Source organism: Leucopleurus acutus (assembly GCF_964270905.1).
Source record: "Leucopleurus acutus genome assembly, chromosome: 19".
Lineage (NCBI taxonomy): Eukaryota > Metazoa > Chordata > Mammalia > Artiodactyla > Delphinidae > Leucopleurus > Leucopleurus acutus.
Genome location: NC_139161.1, coordinates 19,445,836 through 19,467,297, shown reverse-complemented (window position 1 = coordinate 19,467,297; position 21,462 = coordinate 19,445,836). Strand labels below are relative to the sequence as shown.

The 21,462-nt window shown below is 57.9% G+C and overlaps 2 protein-coding genes across 2 annotated transcripts; both read right to left on the bottom strand.

Annotated features, from left to right (window-relative positions):
* Positions 1-387: 387 nt before the first annotated feature.
* KCNH4 (potassium voltage-gated channel subfamily H member 4) lies at positions 388-16,281 on the bottom strand (the record flags this gene model as incomplete). The annotated part of the gene is made up of 16 exons (XM_082859890.1): positions 388-783; positions 2,027-2,100; positions 2,873-2,979; positions 3,245-3,597; positions 3,793-3,831; positions 4,492-4,736; positions 5,285-5,534; positions 7,126-7,325; positions 7,763-7,957; positions 9,000-9,207; positions 11,890-12,047; positions 12,345-12,588; positions 13,365-13,489; positions 13,616-13,762; positions 14,083-14,316; positions 16,206-16,281. 16 exons carry the CDS (start codon positions 16,279-16,281, stop codon positions 388-390), a joined length of 3,051 nt encoding a protein of 1,016 aa, XP_082716016.1.
* Positions 16,282-18,787: 2,506 nt separating this feature from the next.
* On the bottom strand, positions 18,788-20,001 carry HCRT (hypocretin neuropeptide precursor; the record flags this gene model as incomplete). Its single annotated transcript, XM_082859843.1, has 2 exons — positions 18,788-19,162; positions 19,981-20,001. 2 exons carry the CDS (start codon positions 19,999-20,001, stop codon positions 18,788-18,790), a joined length of 396 nt encoding a protein of 131 aa, XP_082715969.1.
* Between the last annotated feature and the right edge of the window lie 1,461 nt (positions 20,002-21,462).

Here is a 21,462-nt window from a genome sequence, read left to right as displayed (position 1 = left end):
GCCTGCTCTTGCCTCAGTCTTCATTTCCCAGGCTGGATCTGGGGGCTTTTCCCTTCCCCTCTCTGCTCCCCCATCTCTACCTGCCTCCAGGTCCTGGGGAGAAAGCCAGACATCTCATCTGCCCAGCTCAGTGGGCACTGCGGTCCATCTCATGCCTGTTGGGTTCCACGGCCTCAGGTGGCTCCCCTCACAGAGGAGAATAGAGGAGGGTTTGGAAAAGGCAAAGGGTCAGAAGTGACCAGGCTTTGTTAAAAAGGTCAGAGAATCCAGAGCCAACCAGACCATCTGGTGGCTGCTAACCCAAGGCAGGAGGCCAAGGGGCCCAGCCCCTCCCTGGATGGCAGGCATCAGTGCCCACCCCAAACAGGCCTGGGCCCATGGCCAGGGTCAGTGGAACGTGTCTGACCTGGACCGGAAGCTGTGCCTCATGAGGCTTGAGTTCGGAGGTAAGGCCTCTGGCACTGGGGAGGGTCCCAGAGGGTCAGGCTCTGAGGGGTAAGGGGACAGCATGGAGGGTCTCAGGTCGGGGGGGGCAGCCCCCATCTCTGCTGTCCCCACACTGGCTGGGCAGTGGACCTCAGCGAGGGTAGTATCCTGGAGGCCAGGCAGTGGTCTGGACAAACAGGGAGAGATGCATGGAGGCCTCTGTGGTGGGCAAGGAGGATCTGGGGGCCAAGCCGAGACTGTTGGGTGGCCTGGGGGACCCAGCCTGGCCTGTAGCAGGTCCATCATGTGTCGAAGCTCCTGGCTAAGCTGAGACACTTCCCGGTTGAGACGGGAGATCTGTTGAAAACACATCACATTGTCTCCCAGGTGCCATAACAATCACCACCCTCCTAGGTGCACTCCCTTCTACAGTTTACAAAGCTCTTTCATACCCACTCTCTGCTCATGGCCACCCTGAGAAGAAGACAGGACAGGGGTTATTTTTGTCTAGAGGTAAATACCCCAGCCTCTTTCCAAAAAGGATTTGGGACGACAGCTCTTGCTACTCCCCGCCACACACACTTTGACAAGATGTAGAAAAATGTGCTCAAAGAGGCCGCACAGCTGCGAAGTGACAGATGCAGGCTTACTCTCAGGTGATACACCACACGAGCTCAAGTGTCTATTCAGCGTTTTTCAAATTTCAGGGAGTACAGAATGAACTGAAAAGCTTGTCAAAATGCCAATCTCTGGGCCCCACCCCAGACATTCCAGATTGGGTGAAGCCCAGGAGTCTGCATTTTAACAGGTTCTCTGGGTACTGATGGACACCCAAGTTGGGGAACCACTGGTCTAGAAGAACCGCATGCGGAAGCAGGGCTGACCTTGAATCCTGCCAAACAGGGGCTAGCTCCGCCCCCAGCCTCAGGGCCCGCCCCAGCCCAGGTGCGCCCCATGGGTTGCCTGCTCTTTATCAGAACCCAGGGAAGGCCCCGAGCACTCCCGAGGGCTCAAGGGCTTGACCTGGCTGCTTTGTGGACGCAGCTCTGACATCCCTGAGGGGGAGGCGGAGGCACAGCCTGGGCAAACAGGATCAGGGCTCTTTCCGACCAGGATTCAGACCTGAGGGTCCCCGTCCCCTGGGGTTGAAGGCCTGCTCAGCCTCCCAGTCCTCTGCCCCACTCGTCGGGGGAGAGGGCCGGAAAGGACTGGAGCATGTAACTTAGTGGGGGCAGGGTCCCTGCAGGAGCAAATCCCATGGCGGTGGAGGGAGGAGAGGCCCTCTTTTCTGGCTGGACCACCTGAGCCAGTTGGAGGGATGGAAGTAGCTGTCCCTGAGTACTTACAGTGTTCCAGGGACTGGGCCAGGCATGTGTGCGCCCTCATCTCATCCTCACAACAACTCTGGGAAGAACGTATTGATTTCCCCATTTTCAGATGAGGAAGTTGAAGTTCAGAGTGATTGTGGGACTTGCCCAAGGTCTCCCAGCTAGTGTGAATATCCAAATTCAGGACTCTGGCTCCAAACCCTTTGAAATGCTCCTATACTAAGCACATCTCTGATCCCAAGGTTGGAGGGGAGGGGCCAGCCCCAACCCACCTCCTGGTTCAGCCTGCAGACCTTTTCCTTCACCTCCTCGGCCTCAGTGGCCACTTCCCGGCTGGGCATGGTCCCTGCAGACGGAGTGGGGAGAAGGGATGCTGGGTGAGTACAGGGAGCTCAAGTCTACAGCCTGGGCTGGGCCCTTGACTGGGCAGGCAGAGGGCAAGGGGAGAGGATGTTCTGGGGTCAGGATGCTGGGAAACCCAAGCTCTTCAGGATGGTTTCGTGGCCCTAACACTTCCCCAGCCCCTCCCCACTCCACCCCATGGAGAAGCATGGAGCTTCTCTTTGGTATCTGTTTTGTTTTGTTTTGTTTTTTTAGGCCGCACCACGTGGTATGCCCCCTGCATTGGGATCTTAGTTCCCTGACCAGGGATCGAACCCGTGCCCCCTGCATTGGGAGCGCGGAGTCTTAACCACTGGACTGCCAGGGAAGTCCCTTCTCTTCGGTATCTGAACACAACTGCTCTTCTGGTCATACCTCTATACCTTTCACCAACCGCCTTGCTCCACCCCTCAAACTCCTGCCCACCCTTTAAGACCCACCTCTAGTGTCCCCTCCTCTAGGAGGCAGGGTTAGAGGCTCCCTCCTCTCCTACCTCAGAGCCCTGTTCTTTGTCTCAGTCACGGCACTTAGCACCCTGTTCTGGAATCGTTTATCTGAGTACACAGGTGTCTCCCCCACTAGACTGGAAGCTCGCTAAGAGTGTGGACCAGGTCTGGGTCATCTGCGTGTTCCTAGCACAGCACCTGGCAGCTGGTAAGCCCTTACTACATGTGGGATAGATGGATGGACGGCCGATGAATGGGTGATGTGAGTTGAAGTCCACTGCTGGCCCTTACCTGTAGGAGGGGCCTGTGAGTGAGGCCTAGGGTGCTCAGGCCTCCTGCTGAACCGGAACGTAGGGGCCTCTGCTGTGCTGCCAGAGTCCTCAATGCCATCCACTATCCTGGGACGGAGGCAGTGGTCATCAGTCCCACAGGGAGAGGGTAAGGGCCAGAGCACAGCAGGCAGAGGGTGAAAGGGGCTGCGGTGCCAGGGAGCTGGGGAGGAGCAGCCGTCAAAGACGAGTGGGGTTGCAAGCTGTGGTGGATCAGGTAGGGCGGGGTGGGCACATGGGGAGGAGCACTGGTCAGAATGCTGGGGACGGAGCCCAGAGAAGGTTCTGGAAGCCAGCAGGGGTATAGGGAAGGCAGGGGAGGCTGGCGTCTCACCGGGGACTGAGGTCCGGAGGTCCAAAGGTTCCCAGTGGGGGAATGAGAAGCTGGGGGGGCTTCCAGGCAGCAGAGCCCCTGGGGAGGCCATGAGGGGAGGGGCTGTGGCCCCGGCCAGCCAGGGCAGGGGAAGGGGTCGGGGACAAGGAAGGAGAGGAGACAAGGGCTGAGAATGGGGGCAGCTCCTCCCCCAAAAGGCTGACCAGGGAGCCCCGGGGCCGTGCTGGGCTGAGGTTGGGCAGCAGGAGGGCCCGCCGGGGCCTGGGACCACCTCCAGGCTCGGCCCCAGCCTCAGCCTCTGTGACGGATGGCTGGGTCTTGTCTGAGGAGGAGCCCAGGCTTTCCGAGCGGGTCTGTGGGCAGAGGGGGCAGCTGATGTCACAGGGCAGTGACCAACAGGCGCCTTCAGTAATCAACAGCCTTCACTGGCGGTTGCCGCTCTCCATCCCCTCTCCCTTCACCCTGGAGCACAGCAGCCAAGGAAAGGTGCCCCCCCACTCCCGTCTTCTCCCATGCAACCTCAACCCCACACAGGAAGGGTGCGTTACCTGGGAGAGGCGAGGGGATCTGGAGAAGCGGCAGAGGCCCTGCAGGAACACGGGGGGTGGGGGGGGCGGGGTTCAGGCTGACTCACACCTCCCGGCTCCCCCGGTGCACCACCTCCTAGTCTCACCCATCAGTGTCGTGGGGTTTGAGAATGTGGGGCCTTTTTGTGGAATTGAGTCAGAGATACCCCCAACTCTGACTCAGAGAAATCCTGAGTGGCAACATAAGTCTGAAAAGCAGTAAAAGACCAAGGTCTAAGGTGTAAACTACAGACTTGGCCCGGAGCCTAAACCAAAATGGGCCCAGGAAACATTTGGTGAGTGGAGAAGAGGAAGCCCCAGGGGATGAGGCCCAGTCCAGAGAGGGAGGGAACTGATGGAGGAGAAGCACACGAAGTGGGGGGGTGGGTCTTTGAGGAGTCTGGAGTGAGGCGGAAGCGGGGCCAACAGGAGATGGGTCAGTAGAGTTGGAAGTACACGTGGTGAGCCATGGTCCATGGGGTTGGATAATGGCCAGTGGAGTAGGGTCAGTGGGTTGGAAGATGTTAAGCATGGAAGGGGCAATGGAAGGGGGTGGCTGGAGTTGAGAGGTGATGTTTTCAGGGTGGAAGGAATTCGTGAGGCTCTCTCTGGGGCTGGGGGGTGGTCTACTTTGAAGGAGGCGACCTCAGAGGACGTGGAGGCCACAGGGAGTCTACATACATTGGTGTCAGAGCCCTGGCGCAGGTTGAAGGTGAGGTCCCGGCGCAGGCCAGCCCTGAAGCCAGCCCCGTACTCAGGATAGAGCCTCAGGACTTCAGCCAGCCCTCGGCTGCTCAGTTGCTGCAGGCCACAGTAGGTCAGTGCCTTCACGTCGGCGCTGGTCTTCAGCACGCAGCTTGGAGCTGCGCCTGACCCAGGCTCCTGCCCTGGCTCAGGGATATCTGCCCCAATCAGGTCTCCTTTTCCTGTGGGTAAGAGATGCGGACAGTCAGCTGGGGCAGAGGGACCAAGAGGATATTAGTGGATATGAGGGATGGTCAATGTGTTTGAAGGATGGCTGAAGCGGGGTCAATCGATGGGATTGGTGGAAATAATGGAGTCGGCAGAAGGTCAGTGGAGAATGACTGGTGAAGTTGGGAGACAGTCAATTGGGGATGTCAGTAAAGCTGGAGAAATGATCGATGGAATTGGATGATCAATAAAGAATGGCCAGAAGGGTCAGTTAAAGGGTAGAAGTCAAAGGAGTCAAGGGTCGATGGAAAAGGGTCAGTGGAATTGGAGATGGTGCAATGGGAAAGGATCAGTTGACCTGGGGGACAGTCACTGGGGAAGGGTTGATGGGTTCAGGGATGGCCATTGGGAGTAGGGGAGAGCCCAAGGGGTATGGTCTAAAGGGGATGGTGGTAGGATGCCGGGACCAAGAGAGAGTACCCAGTCCCTAGATTCCTGGCTACTCCCAAGGCCTCTGTGGGAAGGTTTTGCGGTAGGTAGAGGGTGGTGGTGGGATCCTTACCCAGGATGGCCAGGACCATGTTGTCCCGGAGCACCTCCAGTGAGCCGGAGCAGACATAGTAGTGCGCCTGCAGGGCGTCCCCGCGGCGCAACAGGTACTCGCCCGGAGCGCAGAACGAGGTCTTGATGTGCAGGGAGAGGGCCCGCAGGCAGCCCCTGCTCGCTGCTCCAAACAGCGGCAGCTGCAGGATGTCCCGATTCAGGTGCATAGCAATGTCAGCTCTCAGCTCGTCTGGGAAGTCACGCAGTAACTGCATAAGGGGCATAAGTCATTCTGGCCATCCCCCTGAAGCTGCTACTTGAGCTCTACAGATATGCTGAGCTGTCTCCAAGGACAGAGCTCAAGTTACCCATTTCTGACCTTTAGGAAGACTTCTGTGTGTCTCACCTCAATTTGACTTGTGTGTGGACCTCCCAACCCAAGTCCTGGGGCAGAGACTAGGTCTTCTCCTGTCTGTCCACTGCTCACAGCTACACACACTGGTCACTCACACATCCTGGTTACTCAACCCCATGTATGCAAGGACCATCCCTGGTGGGTCAGCCTTCAACTGGAAGTCAGGAGACTAGAAATCAGCTCTGCATAAATCCCTGTGGACTTTGGGCAATCCATTTCCTCTCTCTGGGCCTCAGTATCCCCATCTGTAAAACGCAGGGTTACACTAGACCTTGAATTTTACCAATGACCTCCCAGGAGCCAAACTTAACGTTCATGGTTTGGTTCCACCCTCGTCTTATGGAGCCCCTCGGCCACCCTGGCTTGCTTACCTCTCCCTCTTGTCCCCCTCTCTTCCCCAGGCTCCTCTTCCTCAGCTGTCTTCTCACTGTCCACACTCTCCCTGCATCATGGCAACCAGCCAGGACTTCTGCCTCCCCGTGAGCCCGGAGCCCTATCTCTGGGTCCAGACCTGTATTTTCAACTACCCACGGGGCAACCTCCACCTGGATCCCCCATAGGCACCACACCCTCATCATGGCCCAACCCTGGACTCTCACTTTCACCCCTAAGTCCAATCTTCCTCCTGTAATGCCTCCATCCCACCCTTGGCCAAAACCAGAAACCTGAGAATCACTTTGAGCTCCTTTCCTGCAACCAGCGCATCACCAAGTCCCAAGGCTCCTGCTCTCAGAAATACCTCCTGGATCTGCAGGCCACTCCCCAGCCTAAAAATGTGGCAGGATAAAATCTAAATCCAAGGCCATGCATGAGCTGGGCCTGCCCGCCTCCCCAGCCTGGTCTCTTCACTCCTCTGTCCCTCACCCCTCCACAGCGCGCACACACTCTTTCCTGAAGGCTCGCTGAACTATTTTCAGTTCACCCTGCTCTTTTGCGTCAATCTTTCCAGACCTGTGTTCCTACTGCTCTTACTGCCTGGAATGGCCTTCTGGCCCCAGGCCAATTTTCTTCTTGTCCTTCACGATGTCGCCTCTTCTGTGACACCTCCCCTGCCTCCTCTAGGCCCAGACACAATGAGGGACCCACTGCACCAAGTCCCTCCAGTACAGTCCCATTCACAGCGTAACTATTTGTTTACCCATCTGCCTCCCTCACCAGACGGGTGCCTTCCCGAGGGCAAGGGCTGGGGGTAATCGTTCCACAACCCCCTGTGTCCAGCACAGAGACTGGCCGGAAGCAGGTGCTCGAAGATGGTGGCTGAAGGGAGCATGGCATTAGCCATGTGTAGAGGAAAAGGGATGTGGATTCCGGTGGGTGCGTGCCCTTGTGAACAGCACCTCGTCACCCTGCACCCCATTTGCCTCCATCCCAAACGCTGAGAGGCAGCGACCCCTTTCCCACTTTACCTCCGCGCGCTGGGTACCACCGGGAGCCCCGCGCACTACCTCGTTGGCGTCGATGCCGCTGTTGACTGTCCACGTGGTCTGGAAGTACTCGAGCATGCGCTGCTTGAGCGGCCGGGGCAGGCGGTGCACGCGGATGAAGTCCTTGAGGTCCTTCATGCGGCTGTGGTAGAGGGAGCGGCGCGAGTACATGCGCTGGATGATGGCCGTCACGTTCCCGAACACCACTGCGTGCATCAGCGCTGCGGCGCACAGCAGTCAGTCAGGGGCGGCCACCCCTCCGGCCTCCTCTCCCCGCAACTCCCCCTGCCCTGGATGGGTCTCGGGATTCCTGGGGGAGGGGCAGGTGAACCAGTGGGCTCCTGCGTGCCTAGGTGCTGGGTTGGGGCGGGGAACAGAGGGTGGTCCTGAGAGGGGTCAGACTCGATGCTCCTCTCATGCCCGCCCGCCCGCCCCATGAAGTCATGCACTTGGGCTTCCCATTCCTTTTGCAAGAGACCCTCCTGTTTGTGGCATCCCTCCAGGGCCAGCACGTAGCAGGTGCTGAGCAAACACATATGAATAAATGCACGCGTGTCTGGTCGTGGGTGGACACCTTGCCTTCCCTGGGCCTCAGTTTCCCCACCCACACGCCGGGCTTAGCAGGGCCACCCCGGGGGCTTGGCAGGCCCGGCCTCACCGCCTATGAGCATCGTGCAGATGGAGAAGATCTTTTCGGCGTCAGTGTTGGCGCACACGTTGCCGAAGCCCACGCTCGTGAGGCTGCTCAGCGTGAAGTAGAGCGCAGCGATGTAGGCGCTGCGCCGCGACGGGCCACCCGCAGAGCCGTTGACATAGGGCACCTCCAGCCGCTTGCCCAGCTCGTGCAACCAGCCTAGGGGGTGGAGGGATGCAAGGAGCCCCGGCTGCGCGAGCAGGGGAGGGTGGGGTTTCCTTGAACTGCCTTCACTTGACCTTGGTCGAGTATTTACAGAGGCTAGGGGAGGTTTGCACAAGAAATGCGAGGAGCAGCCCGTGCCCCGGCCACCCCACGGTGAAGTGGTTACCGTTGCAGTTCAAGGCTACCAACTCCCTACACGGCTGACTGTTTAGGGGCCCCTTCCAGTGCCTAATAGTTTATTAAGCGCTTCCTGTGTCCCAGGGTGCTGGGACTTGACCCAAACACGCTCCCTGCACTGGTGGAACTTACAGTCTGGAGGGGAAAGACATGAAATAAATCATTACAGGTGGAAAGCAGCTACTAAAAAGGAAGTATGTCTTCGGGAATCATAATGGGTTAGGGGGAGCCAACCCAGTTTGGTGGGGGTATGGTTCCTGAAGGACTCCCTTAAGATAGAGCATTTTAGTTGAGACCACAAGGATAGTAAAGTGGCTTAGGAAGAAGGGAGGGAAGACAAAAGAGAGAGGATTCCAGAGAGGAAAACACGTTCAAGGCCCAAAGTGAGAAAGCAGTACATCCTGGGTGCTGGAGGGAGGCCAGGGTGGCAGCAGCAGAGGGGGCCTCGGAGGAAGGGAAGTCAGGTAGGGGTAGAGAGGGCTGCAGGCCCATGTACCGTGTGGACTGAGTGTGGACTTGACTTTGAGGGCAGCGGGGAGCCACCAGATGAGTCCTGTCAGGGGTACTTAGCCTCTGCCCAGAACACCTCCCCACCTTCAGAGTGTTTCCCATACTGTATTTTGATTGCCTGTCACGGGTCTTGCGCCCCTGCTATGCTGTCAGTCCCCCCAAGGCAGAGCCCATGGCTTCAAATCAGTATTCCCAAGCCTGATCCGGCAAGGAGCTCATGCATGTTTATCGGATGAGTGGAGGAATGTGGAGTAGGGGTGGGGATCCTGGTGGAGGTGTCAGCTTGGGGGCCTGTGTGGACGGGGAAGGTGGATGGGTGGTCAGTGAAAGCCTGGCGTCAATGGCTCACCGATGTCCCAGAGCAGCGGGTCGTTGGCCTCCATCTCCCGGCGCCCGACGACATACCAGACGCAGGCCATCCAGTGGGCAAGGAGCGCAAAGATGGACATGAGCAGCGTGAGAACCACGGCACTGCACTGCGAGTACCGCTCCAGCTTCTGCAGCAGCCGTAGCAGCCGCAGCAGCCGCACTGTCTTCAACAGGTGCACCAGCGACGTCTGCGGGAGCGAGTGCGGTGGGGGAGACTGTCAGCCGGCCCCCCACGTCCCTTGCCAGCGCCTTGCCACCAGATGCCCCGGAGCTGGGGGAAGCTGCCCCAGGAAAAGTATCCCTGCTGTGCTGAGAAGGTGACTAGGAAATGCAGGGGGGAGAGGGTAACACTGAAACTAATAATGGCTAACAGTAAGTATTACGTGTGTCAGGCACTGGGCTAAGTATTTGTAATCCTCATTAAAAAAGTATGCCTTCAGTCCAATTATCATCATCATTCCCAGATTGCAGAGGAGTAAACTAAGGCTCAGAGAGGCTACTACTTACTTGCTCAAGGTCACAGATCAAGGAAATGATGGAGCTGAGACTCAAATCTGAGATGACACCAAAGTCCGTTTTGTGCTCTACTGCCTCTTAGCATCTCAGCTGGTGAAAGGGCAAGTCTGGGTCAGAAGCGGGGCAACAGACAGAAAGATCTCTGGCCCGTGCTCAAAGTCCCCAGTGTCCTAGGTACAATCAGCTATGGACAGGGGAAGGTTTAGGGACCTCGCCCCTTGTGGGTCAGCTGCAGATGAGAGGGTCACACCGAAATGTTGAGGGAAGGAGAGCAGGGATGAGGGTGCTTGGGCTGTGAGGTCTCAGGCCCTGTGGGCTTCACTGAGGGTTGATGGAGCTAGTGGCACCTGGCAAGGGTCCTGTAAACGTTAGCTAACGTTACCACTCTGCTTTCGTTGTGCTTTGATTAGCCTTCCAGTCTTAGATGATGAGCAGGTGGGGGCTTATCTTCTTGCTACTCTGGGTGGGGCAGCTTGGGGGCTAGGGCTGGGGGCTCTGGGGCAGCATCTGGGGATCTCGGTATGAAGGCCCTTCACTGTCCTTTCAGGGGCCTCCAGGAGCATCCCCCATAGCCCTGGCCCTACACAGCTCCTGAGTCACTGCCTGCCATTTTCTCTAATTTTAGGCAAGGGAGTTGCAGAGGAGGTGGCTTTGATTCCCCCACATGGACCCTCTCCAGGGCTTAATGCCTGCCCCCAGCTTCCAGAGCTCCTGACTCCAACCTTGAGTTCTTCAAGGCTTCCCTTTGTCACCTGCCCCTGGGCCCCGCTCCCTTGGGGCCCTCCTCTCATTCTCCTTGGACCAGAATGTCTCAGGCCTGGCTCCTTCAAGTCCACCACTCTGCCGGTGCCCACTTCTCCTCCGTCTTTGCTCGGCCTCGCTCCAGCCCCACATCGCTCCTCCTCTCCCCTCATGCCAGGCCATCCGCTCAGGTACCCTGGTTTCCCAGGAAGCAGGGTAGCACGCTGGAAAGAATACCAGACCAGGAGTCTAGAGACCTGGTTCCTGTCTCCTGCCTGCCACTGCTAGCTGTGTGACCTTCAACAAGCCACTCAACCTCTCTGAGCCTCTGCATCTGCCTCTGAGAAAGAGAGATACGAGAATCGGCCCTGAAGGGTTACTGTGAGCTTCATATGTGATGATGTGTGGAAGAACTTAGTAAACTGTAAAGTGGTCCTGAAAGTACCAGAGGAGGGGGAACTGCCTGGTGGGCACAAAACCCGGGGGGCCGGGGGTGCACTCAGAGGAGGGGTGGGGAGCCCTGCTTGGAATGGCTGGAGCCTCAGGGCAGACACACCCACATGCACGTGTGTGGGAGCGTGCACACACGTGTACACAGCCAGGAGAAGAGGCCCACAGCCCGTTGGCGGCTGGTTAAATCCGGCTGCGTGTAGGTGGCTTCCCGCTATAGCTGAGGGTGGCAGGGAGAGGAGCACACAGGGAAACTGCTCCCCACCTCCCCACTCAGCAACCAAGGGGGTCTGGGGACACAGGGTGGGACTCCCTCTCCCTGGGCCAGAGAAGACCTAGTATCTGCCAGCTAGGTTCAGAGCTGACCACCTAGGGCGCCTCCAGGCAGTCCCCGGGGAGCTGGGAGGATGAAGGTCCTGGGACTCTCCGCCTCCGAATCCACTCCGCAGACTCTACCTCCCTGTCCTGGCTTACTATGCTCCCCCCAGATGCTCCCTCTTCTTGTCTCCTGCCAGTCAGGTCCTAGTCTGTCTAAGGTCTAGCTCTGCTCTCACCTCCTCCCACAGGAACCCTTCCCAGACCACCCTAGCCTCTGCCCATCTGCCACGCTTTGGCTTCCTAGGCACTGGCCAGATTTCAGATCATTTTTGCGGGAGCCCACGTTCCAGCCTGGAACTCCAAGGTCGGCTAGCTCCGTGCCCAGCCCCCACGCAGCAATACCTTGGTCCCATCTTGCACTCCATTCAGCTCTTCTGTTCCTGCTGTTCCCACCAGCTTAGCTACCGAGAGGCTGAATTCTTACCACTTTTCTCCACAGTGACCATGCCACACACAGTGCTTTGCAGACAGCTAAATGCTCATCCTTTGTTTGTTAAATAGAAATGTGAAAAGTGCCACTCATTTGGCTTCAGACCAATGCCGCCTTGGTAGCCCTACTTAGCTTTTCATTTGTCACAGCTTCCCTCAGAGATTGTGAGCTGAGCTCCCCAAGAGCACAGACCCTCTCGGACCCTTCTCAGCTTCTAGCGCTGGGCTCTGCCCATCACAGATGCCTGACAAATATTCGCAGATGACTGAGTCTGGGACTGAGGTGGGTCCCTTAATGGGAGATGCTGTGCTGAAGTTGGGCAGCTAGGCTGCAAGGTGGGACAGGGAACACTTACCACGGTGATGTTGAAGACGTAAAGCAGGTCAAAAGGCAGAGCGGCAATGAGGTCAACAAAGAACCAGGTGGCCAGATAGTGGAGGCCAATAGAACGAGGAGCAGAGACCACTTGGCCGGACTGGGACACATAGGTGGTGCGGAAGTTCAGGATGATATCTGGGGGTGCAAGAGGCTGTTACTAGGGGGCCTTGGCCAAGGGCAAGAGACTCGAATGGAGGTGGACGCAGGAATGGGGAAGATGCATTGGGCTTCAGGCTGGTCCTTAGGGAGGAGAGGTCTAAAGGCTGAAGTCTCCAGGGGTCAGGGGTCAGGGCTCACGGACCATGAGGACTAAAAGACCCAGAAGTGGTAGGCTCTGACTGCCTGGGTCCTGCAGGCCCAGGATGGAGCGAGGCTTGGATGAGTGGGTCCCTCCAGCCCACCAGCCAGGGTACGTGGGGCAGAGCATCTAACCGAGGATGAAGAGCATCTCCACGGCGATGTCGCTGACAAGGGTGTGTCGGGAAGTGATGGGGGTGTCGTCATCATCCGAGAAGCAGACATTGTAGGGGACGGTGACCGCAACGTAGAAGGTGGCGAGGAGGATGAGGCCGTCCCAGATGGCCTTGGGCACGCTGTAGTGGAGGAGGAGGCAGCGGGACCCCCCCACGGAGGCCACCTTGTATTCGGGCACTGATGGCTTTGGCTCAAACACGTTCTAAGGGGAGAGGGGTGGCGGTTGGGGACACTCGGGGGAAAGAGGAGCCAAGGTTGGGGGGAGGGAGAGGTAAGGAGTGGGGAAGGGGAGAGTGGGCACTGCAGGCGTGACCACGAGAGGAGCTAGAACGTGCAGGAGAGGGGGTCGGGGCTGGCACCTGACACCTCCTTCCTCTGCCAACTTACTGCTCAGGCCCCCTTTTGAATCAATCATGTTTTTTGTGGGGGTAGGTATTTCTAAGGCTTGACCTTCACCTTGCTTGAGAAGGTGATTATGACAAATCAGGCACAAGCCCTGGCTTGAGAGGTCACTAGCTTCTCCTTCAAGTTCCTCTTGGATTCTAGGGGTGCAGTGGAGGATGAGTATACCCCAGGGATGAGGGGAGGATGGCATGGTGCACCCCACTCGCTGTAGCCATAACACACTGCACAGATGGTTGGAGACCCGTGGCTTCATCAGGGTCCTAGGAGTGGTACACAGGGCTAGATGCCAGGCCCCCAGTGGGGGCTTTCTCCCTGGAACCACAGTTAGTGATTTCGTGCCCCCCTTGTGACATCATCAGAGCAGGGTATTGGCAATCACAAGGAAGCAAGGGAGATGGGGATGGAAGGAGATGTGGGGGAACATGGGATAGAGCAGAGAACCGTACATGAGAAATGGACGGACAGAGGAAAAAGCCTCTGGAGGGAGATCAAACAGACAGAGAAACAGGGACACAGTAACAAGGGTGCCTCAGAAACACGGCTGGAAGATGCTGGGGTGGAGATAGGACTCACATTGGTTTTCATGCCTCCCTGGCCCCGGCGGCCAAAGTGGCCAGTCAGTCGGTGTAGGACAGTATGGCTCTGCCTCCTGGTGGATCGAAGTCTCGAGCTGGCTCCCCTCCTACCAAGGGACTTTTCTGTTGGGAAGAAGGGTACGGAGATAAGTGGGGGCGCATCCCATGAGGCTGAGTAGGGAGAGGTCTTCTGTGACCCTGGGCAAGGACTTCTGATCATTCATGCCTTCTCCCCAGACTTGCAGTTACCATGATTACTGTCTCTGTGGCCTCCTGGGGGGCCAAGTCCTGGGCCTCCACTCTGAGTGATGTCCTTGAAGGAAAAGAGGAAAAGTACAACCTCCCCCATCTCATTCTTGATGGGCATCATGTCCAGGAGGCACCAAAAAGCTGAGCCTGTAGGTGTGGAGAGATGGAGGAAGAGGGTGAGCAGCCCATGGCATCTCTTTCTCTCTCATCCCCCTTGGTTCCTGGGCATAGTCAAAGGGCTTGGCCAAGGTTTAGTGCTGGGAAGAAGCCCAGAGATTATGTCAGCTATCTCCTTCACCTTCCTGATGGGAGAACCACGGCCCAGAGAGGGTCGGGGATGCACTCAGTGTCACACAGTCAGCTTGTGGCAGTGTGGGGACCAGCACCCAGGCTTCCACTGTGCCAAGTGGACTCTGGCTAAGGCCTGTGGTCTGGGCAGGACTGCAGGGCAGGCTAGGCCCCCTCACCATCCTTTCGGTAGAAGCAGATTTCAGCCCGGTGCTCCTGATGGCCCTCCAGGGCCTTGTGCAGCCTCTGCAGGGCTGGCTCACTGGTCTCTGGACCGTAGAGGAAACGGCAGTTGCAGGTTTTCTGCATGACCTCAGTGCGGCCGTAGCCTGTGAGCTCACAGAAGCCGTCGGAGCAGTAGACAATGGGAAAGCCCCGTGGGCCCTGTGTGTTGGCCAGCAGGAAGTTGCCGTCTGTGGGAAGAAGAGGTCAAGGTCAGGTCAAGGCCAGAAGGAGAGCTCAGCTTCCAGGTGGGCCATACCTCCCCCAAGCTGTGGTCAGAGATCCCAGAGCCAGAAACTTCCCAGGCTCCCATGTGATTCCTGGATCCCCTTTGGAATATTCTGAAATGAGAGTAAGAAGAGATAGAGCAAAAGGACAAGGACTTAAGGGTGGGAGGATTGGGAGAGGGGCTACTAGGGGGTTGGAAAAGGAACCCCGAGAAGTCATGAGGTTCATCCTCCTGCCTTCAAGCTGGTGAGCTGTTACCGTAGGAGGCAGCACAGCATGGTAAGGGCATGGGCTCCAGCACCCACCTCTGCCACTTACTGACTGTGTAACCTTGGGCAAGTTAATGAACTCTTCTGTGACTCAGCTTCCTTATGTGAAAAGTGGGGGATAATATATCTTCCTTGCATGGTTGGTGTGAGAGTTACATGAGTTACCTGGGAAGAACAAGTCCTGGCACATAGTAAGTGTTACACTGAGAAGGTGAACTGATGCCCCACATTCGCCCAGCCTTCAAAGCACATCCATAGCCACTGTCCTATCATCCTATTAGAGAGTGAACAGGGCAGAGATTCTGGTGAGATCGTGCCCACTTTATTGATAGGAGACGCAAAGGCAGAGTTATCCAAACTCACAAACCTCCTTTGTTGGGGGAAAAAGCAGTGATGAGTAGCATCCTTATTCCCTGCCTTTCAGGAAAGGTCCTCTTTTTAGCATCCCTTAGCTAATTTCAGAGGGTCTGTCCCAGTGCTCAAAGTCTGACAGGCTTGAGCAATGAAGGTGTGGCTTCAGCAACCCCAGCAACAGAACCTGAGCTGGCTCCCTCCAGCTCCAATGGGCGGGAGGCCTCAGGGGGGCTCTGTGGGCCATCTAGGGACAGTCTCAGCTGAGGGAAGGGATCTGAGACACAACCAGTCCTGGGGCGCTAGGAGGGCTGAGTGTCTGGGGGTGGAGCGACTGATGGGGATACTGCAGAAGCCTGGGAGGCGCTGGGCCCTGGGCAAGCAGCCTCCTTCTTCCATCCCAGGCCCGTTGCCTGGGTGATGGGCGCTATGGAAACAAGGGAGGTGTGTGTGGGGGCGGGGTGGGGAGGCGGGTAGGGCCCCGGCGGCTCGGTTTCCGCCCTCAGGTACCGCTCCCCCCACCTGCCAGATCCCAGCCAGGGTGTCCCAAAGGGGGCAAGGGGAGATCTCTCAGTAGCAAAGTAGGAAAAGGGAACGGCGGGAGAAGAGGCGGGTAAGGAGGATTGTGGCTGTCCAAGGTGCTGAACCTGGAACCCAAGCTGGGATGGGGGTGTAGGCAGTTCCCTGTGTCACACAGACCACCCCCCTCTTCCTGCCTCACCTCCCTCAGACACAGAAGCTCTACGGCTCGGGGGCGCGTGACCTCAATCCAAGCTAGGTCCTGCCGAAGTCTGATCTTTTCTCTCTCTCTTTTTGCTTCTGAGGGAAGTGGATGCTGGAGTCGTCTGGGAGTAGACCCCAGAGCGTCTGCCCATTTCGTCCCACCTCCGCGTCTTGGATACCCCCTCACACGCCTCCAGCAGCGCTCAGCCCGCGAGTGGGCGGCTCCCAAGGACTCTTCTCCGTTTTGCCGCACAAAGAGCCTTTCCTGCTTCCAGTCACACAACCCCAACCTTGGCCCCCCACACACTCTTGGCCCTCGCCCGCCTCCCCTCCCAGGGCGCCCCCAGCCCTGTTCCTTTACCGCGGCTTGGCTCTGGGAGTTCCTAGACCCTCAACTCCACTCTCTCTCCTCCCCTCGGGTCTCTCTCATCATATCCAGGAGACCCGCAGCGCCGAAGGAGACTTAACCCCTAGCTCGAACCCCCCGCCTCAGCCTCCGGCCCACTCACGCGTGCGGTCGAAGCGGGTGGCGATGGTGTCCAGGAAGGTGTTCTGCGGGGCCAGTAACCCCTTCATGACCGGCATGGCCTCGGGGCGCGGGCTCGAGGCGCGGCGCCGGGGGGCGTTCAGCGCGGCCGGGCCGGAGGGGGCGCGCTGCCGGCGAGGCCGGGGCGCCCCATGCGCCCGCCTGCCTCCTCCCCTCCCTCTCGGCGCCGCTGCCGCCTCTCTGCTCCGAATCCAGCAGCTCTCCGCTCGTCTCCGCGCCGCCTCGGTCCCCCCCACCTCCCGACGGGCCAGGTTCTTTCCCTCGGGCTCGGCCCGCGCCCGCCACGTGGCCCCGCACGGGGAGGGGCCACCAGAGGCACCCTCACCCCTCTCTGCTGCTCTCCTCCCGGTGGGGAGCGGCCCACGCGTGTCTCTCCCTCAGAGAATTCGGGACACGCCCACCCGGAGCCGAGGCTCCAAGAGGTGGGGCAGGGCTTGAATGACAGACACGCCCACCTTCCAGGGTGGCCACGCCCCCACGCGTGTTTCCCTGGCTGCTCCTTGTGTCTCCGCCCCTCGGGCTTCCCCGCGCACCGCCCACCCTGGGAATCTTGTCTGGTTCACAGCGCCACCTGCTGGAGTTGGGGTATTTCACAGCACCCCCAGCTCCCTGAGCTCCAGTGTCAGACAGCAAGTGTTAAAGAGGCTAGTTTTGCCGGTGGAGGATCGATGGGAAGGCAGGAAACTCAAATTCTAGAATGCACTACTTAACCCTCACCTGTGCCTCAGTCTGCGTAGGGCACCCTGGCGAGCTCTGCCTCTAAGCTCAGCAGTGTGGATGAAAAGAGCTTTGGAGTCCACTGGGTAGAAATCCCAGCTCTGCCACTTACTGTGTGACTTTGCCTCTCACTATCAGCTGTAAAATGCAGCTAATAATTTTTACCTCGTATGGTTGTGAGAATTTAATAGCATAATGCATACCTTTGGCACGCAATGTGTTGGTGAGCAATTGTCTCCCTATTCTCCCTCTTCCTATCATCCTGATTTAACCCTCCTTCTCTCTGCTACCATTTAGGTGGAAGAGAGGCCGGAAGCAAGTTTGGGGCTGAGAAAGGTAGTTTCAAGCTGGGCAGTCAGTTTGTAAATCTCCAAAGGTGCGCTGGTGGATTTTGTTCTTCTCCGAAATGAAATAAGTGCAGCAGCAAGAAGGACCCAGGTGAGACCAGACACAGGACTTTTTCACTGTGGAAGCAGAAAATTACTCGGGCAGCTGAGGGTGGTGGCTTGGGGTGGCTGCTTGCCAGAACAGGACAGCCAAAGTCAGTGACAAAGGGAAGATGGGCTGGGGAGAGGGCAGGCCAGTGTTCCTCACCCTCACCCTGAGTCTGAGCTGGGCATTATCTAGGATGTTATATTGCTTAAAAGTGCCACATCTCTACTTTTGGGTGTTAGTTTCTTAGGGCTGCTGGAACAAAGTACCATAAGCTGGGTGGCTTAAACAACAGAAATTTTTGGCTCAGTTCTGAAGGCTGGAAGTCCAAGATCAAGATGACTGCAGGGTTGGTTCCTTTTTAAGGCCGTGGGGGAATATTTGCTCCATGCTTGTTTTCTAGCTTCCGGTGGGTTGTTGGCCTATTTTGGCTTGTAGATGCATGGCTCCACCTCTGCCTTCACGTTCACATGGGTTCTTCTTGTGTGCATGTGTCCGAATTCCCCCTTTATATAAGGACACATCATGTTGGATTAGAGGCCCACCCTACTCCAGTTATGACCACATTTTAACTAATTACGTCCACAAAGACTCTATTTCCAAATAAGGTTACATTCTGAAGTGCTGGGGGTTAGGACTTCAACATGTAAATGGAGTGTGTGTGTGTGTGCACACAATTCAACCTGTACCAGGTGTGTTCGGTTAATTGCAGGAAGATCTTGCCGCATCTCCACTTAAGAACTTCTCCTGACTCTCAGCTACCTACAGAATAAAGTGAAAAGCCTGACGACTTGTGAGGGTCTTCACAATCTGGGCTGCACAAGCCTAACCGCCTCCCCTTCAACGCCTCACTGCTCCCCCAGACTCTCTACCCCACGCTCCAGCTCTCTGGAAGGTTTATGTTGAACCTCAGATTCCCTGCCTTTTCGGCAGGCGCAGCTCCCTCCTTCCCAGCCGGATTCCGCTCCTCTGCTTGCTTTTTCTCTCCTCTGCGTCTCTCCGGAAAGGCCCTGCGATACAGAATGACTGGTAGAGCACCGAGGGACGTGTCTGTCCCCATCCTCCCCTCCAAGCACGCACATATGCGGTTCTCTCCGCACCCCAGGGCCTTGCACAGTTCCTTGCTCTGGGAGCTCCCCGCCCGAGAGTGTTTCGGGTTCAAAGACGCCCAAGCTGAGGTTTCCCCGAGCCTCCAGGTTTTCTGGCTCTTTATAGTTAGAAAGACTCTCACGCCCCCTGGAGGGCGGGACGCGACCGCACCGGGACAGAGAGCAGCCACACTAACAGAGGGAGACTCGTCTTTATTGCCCTTTTAATGCGGGCTGACACCGGGCGGGCTGACAGAGGGGAGAGGGCAGGGCCAGGGTAGGGCCAGGACAGGACCTGAGCAAGGGCTCAGACCCCGGACCGTCCCCCGGGCGCAACAGACGAGGTGGCCTCAGCGGGACACCGGCGCTCGGGGCAGGGGCGCGGCGCTGCCTCTGCGCCTGCGCGGCGGCCCATGGTCAGGATGCCGGCCGCGTGGTTGCCACTGGCCTGCAGGAGGCGCTGCAACCGGCCCTGGAGGCCCGGGGGCCCGGGCCGCCGCTTGCCCAGCGTGAGGATGCCGGCCGCGTGATTGCCCGCGCCGTGCAGTAGCTCGTAGAGGCGGCAGGAGCACGTCTTCTGACGGCAGCAGTCGGGCGGAGGCTGCGCGGCCGCCCCGGGCGACAGCAGTGCAGGCGGCAGCAACAGCAGCAGGAGCAGCAGCGTCACGGTGGCCCAGGAGACCTGGGGAGGCGGAGACCGGGCGCTGAGGGTCGCCCGCATCCAACCCCTACGCCCGGGCCCTGCACAGCTGGCTTCACGCCCCCTCCTGGCCTGTGCTCCTCCCTCGCTGTCTCTGCGCAGAGCTGTCTGAAGGGCTCTGTTGGAGAAGGGTTCGTGTCTGGCTCCTTTACCTCCTCGTCCTTGAAGACCTAGCAGAGGATCTCCTCCAGGAAGCCCTTTGAGACCCCCTGGACAGAATGAATCCCTCTCTCCTCTGGGTACCCATTAGAGCGCTGACCACTCCCCCTGAAAACAGACATGTCTGAATCTGCCCCCGACGTTTGTGGAAACTTAGCTCAGGGAAACAGAGGCCCTATTTATCCGCTCCTCCCCCCTCACAGTGGGCAAACACGTGCAAATCAAGGACTGGCAGGATCCAAGCTGTTGTCTTGTCGGCTGCTCCCTTGCAGGGGAAACAGCTCAGTCGCTTTGGGCCAGTTTCCTACCTTCTCAGGGAGCACAACATCCTCACCTGTAAACTGGGTATTAAATAATTCCTACTGTGTAGGGCTTCTGGGAGGATGAAATGAGATGACAGGTGCAAACAGCACCTAATACGTAGTGAAGGCTCAATAAACATGAACTCTTAGGAGAACACGGCACAATGCAATGTTAGCCAAGGCAGATACTCAGCCAAGGGTCCACCCCATCCGCTGCCTCAGAACCCACATGGGAAAAGGCCAAGAGCTAGACACCTTCAACCTTTCTTCCAGCTCCCTGAGCAGGCCCTCTCATTGCCCCTGGCCTAATAAGTCACCCCTCCGTCCCCGGGTCTTTACCTTTGTAGAAGGAGGATTCATGGTGTCTGGTGCTCAGAGTGGCGTAGCCGGGAAAGGTGTCGTCTGCAGTGGTCCAAATAGCCAGGAGCTTGGAGGCTGTCAACTGCAACCTGCTACCAGGGTCCTGGGGTTTATAGTGCTCTGGGGTGGCGGGGGAGAGATGGGCACTTGCGTCCACTCTGCGGCCAGACAATGGCAAATCTAAGATTAGCCTCCCGCAGGAGGGCCGTCTCCAGGCTGGGCCCAAGGAACGGCCGCCGAGGCACTTAGAGACTGGGGGTGGATCATTGTGCTCCTGGCCACCTCCCCGCCCCCGTCTGTCCGCCTGCTCCCTGGAGATGGGGCGGTCTCCGGGCACTAATGAGGCCAACTCGCACCTAGGAATCTGGGAGCACAAAAGAGGCCTTGCCTGGGATGCTGGTGTGGGACAGTGTGTCAGGGGAGCTGCTAATTAGGGGCAGGAAAGGAGGCAGTTGTGAGACTCACTCCCCACAGGATGTGTGTGGGGGGAGAGGGCAGCCAGGCAACAGGCCTCTCCCCCCGTCCTCCTGTCACTGCTCCTGGGGCCTTCAGGCTCCAGGGCCTTCTTCCTCCACGGAAAAGCTTTCTTAGCTGGCTCTCCCTCCCCTCTGTCTCTCTTCTTCCCTCTGTCCCTTTCACCAACCTCCAAGATGGAGAAACTTGAAAGCCAACCCTGGGCAGTGGGAGGAAAGCAGCAAAACCTGGTGAGATCCTTCAACATCCCCAGCTTCCTTGCTACCTGGCTGGGCTGCCTGGACAGGAGGGATGGAGTCCCATCCCACCATCAGCAGGGAGAGAGCCACCATGGGGTGAAGGACACATGCCATCTCTAGGCTGATGTCTTATCCAGGGCATTGTCTACTGAGCACCAGTTCCGTGCCAGGCCCTGCTCTGGCCACTGGAGTGACAGCGTGCATAGGATATAGCCCAGTTTTCAAGGAGCTCCGAAGTCCAGGTGGGCAGGCGACCCGGCAAAAGGCTAGCTCAGTGGAGAAAGGCCTCTGAAAAAGCCTTGCATGAAAAGTGGGTTTCAGCAAGTAAGGTCAGGGGAGAAGGCATTCTGAAGAAGGGACAAAGACCTAGACCTGACAGCGCTTATTTCTCGAGGGAAGTAAGGCGTGGTCCACAGATCACTTTTCTTACAAGAGACAGGTGACTGGACAGGTAAGTGAGGCCAGGGTGGGTCAAAGGGTCTTATTGGCTAAGCTGATTGGTCTTGATCTCACGGGCGCCAAGGCGCTGTGGAAGGATTTGAGCAGGAAGGAGTTGTGGGCTGGTGTGGGGACCGGGTGGGAGGGGGCAGGGGCCTGGATGTGGGGCATGGAATCTGGAAGTGGTAACTCAGAGGCAGAACCTGAGGCTTGGCCACAGACTGGGATCAGGTGCCGAGGTACTCAGGAGGAGCTGCGGGGCTTTGGGCAAACCTCACGACCCCACGAAGCCTCAGTTTCCCCACTGGTA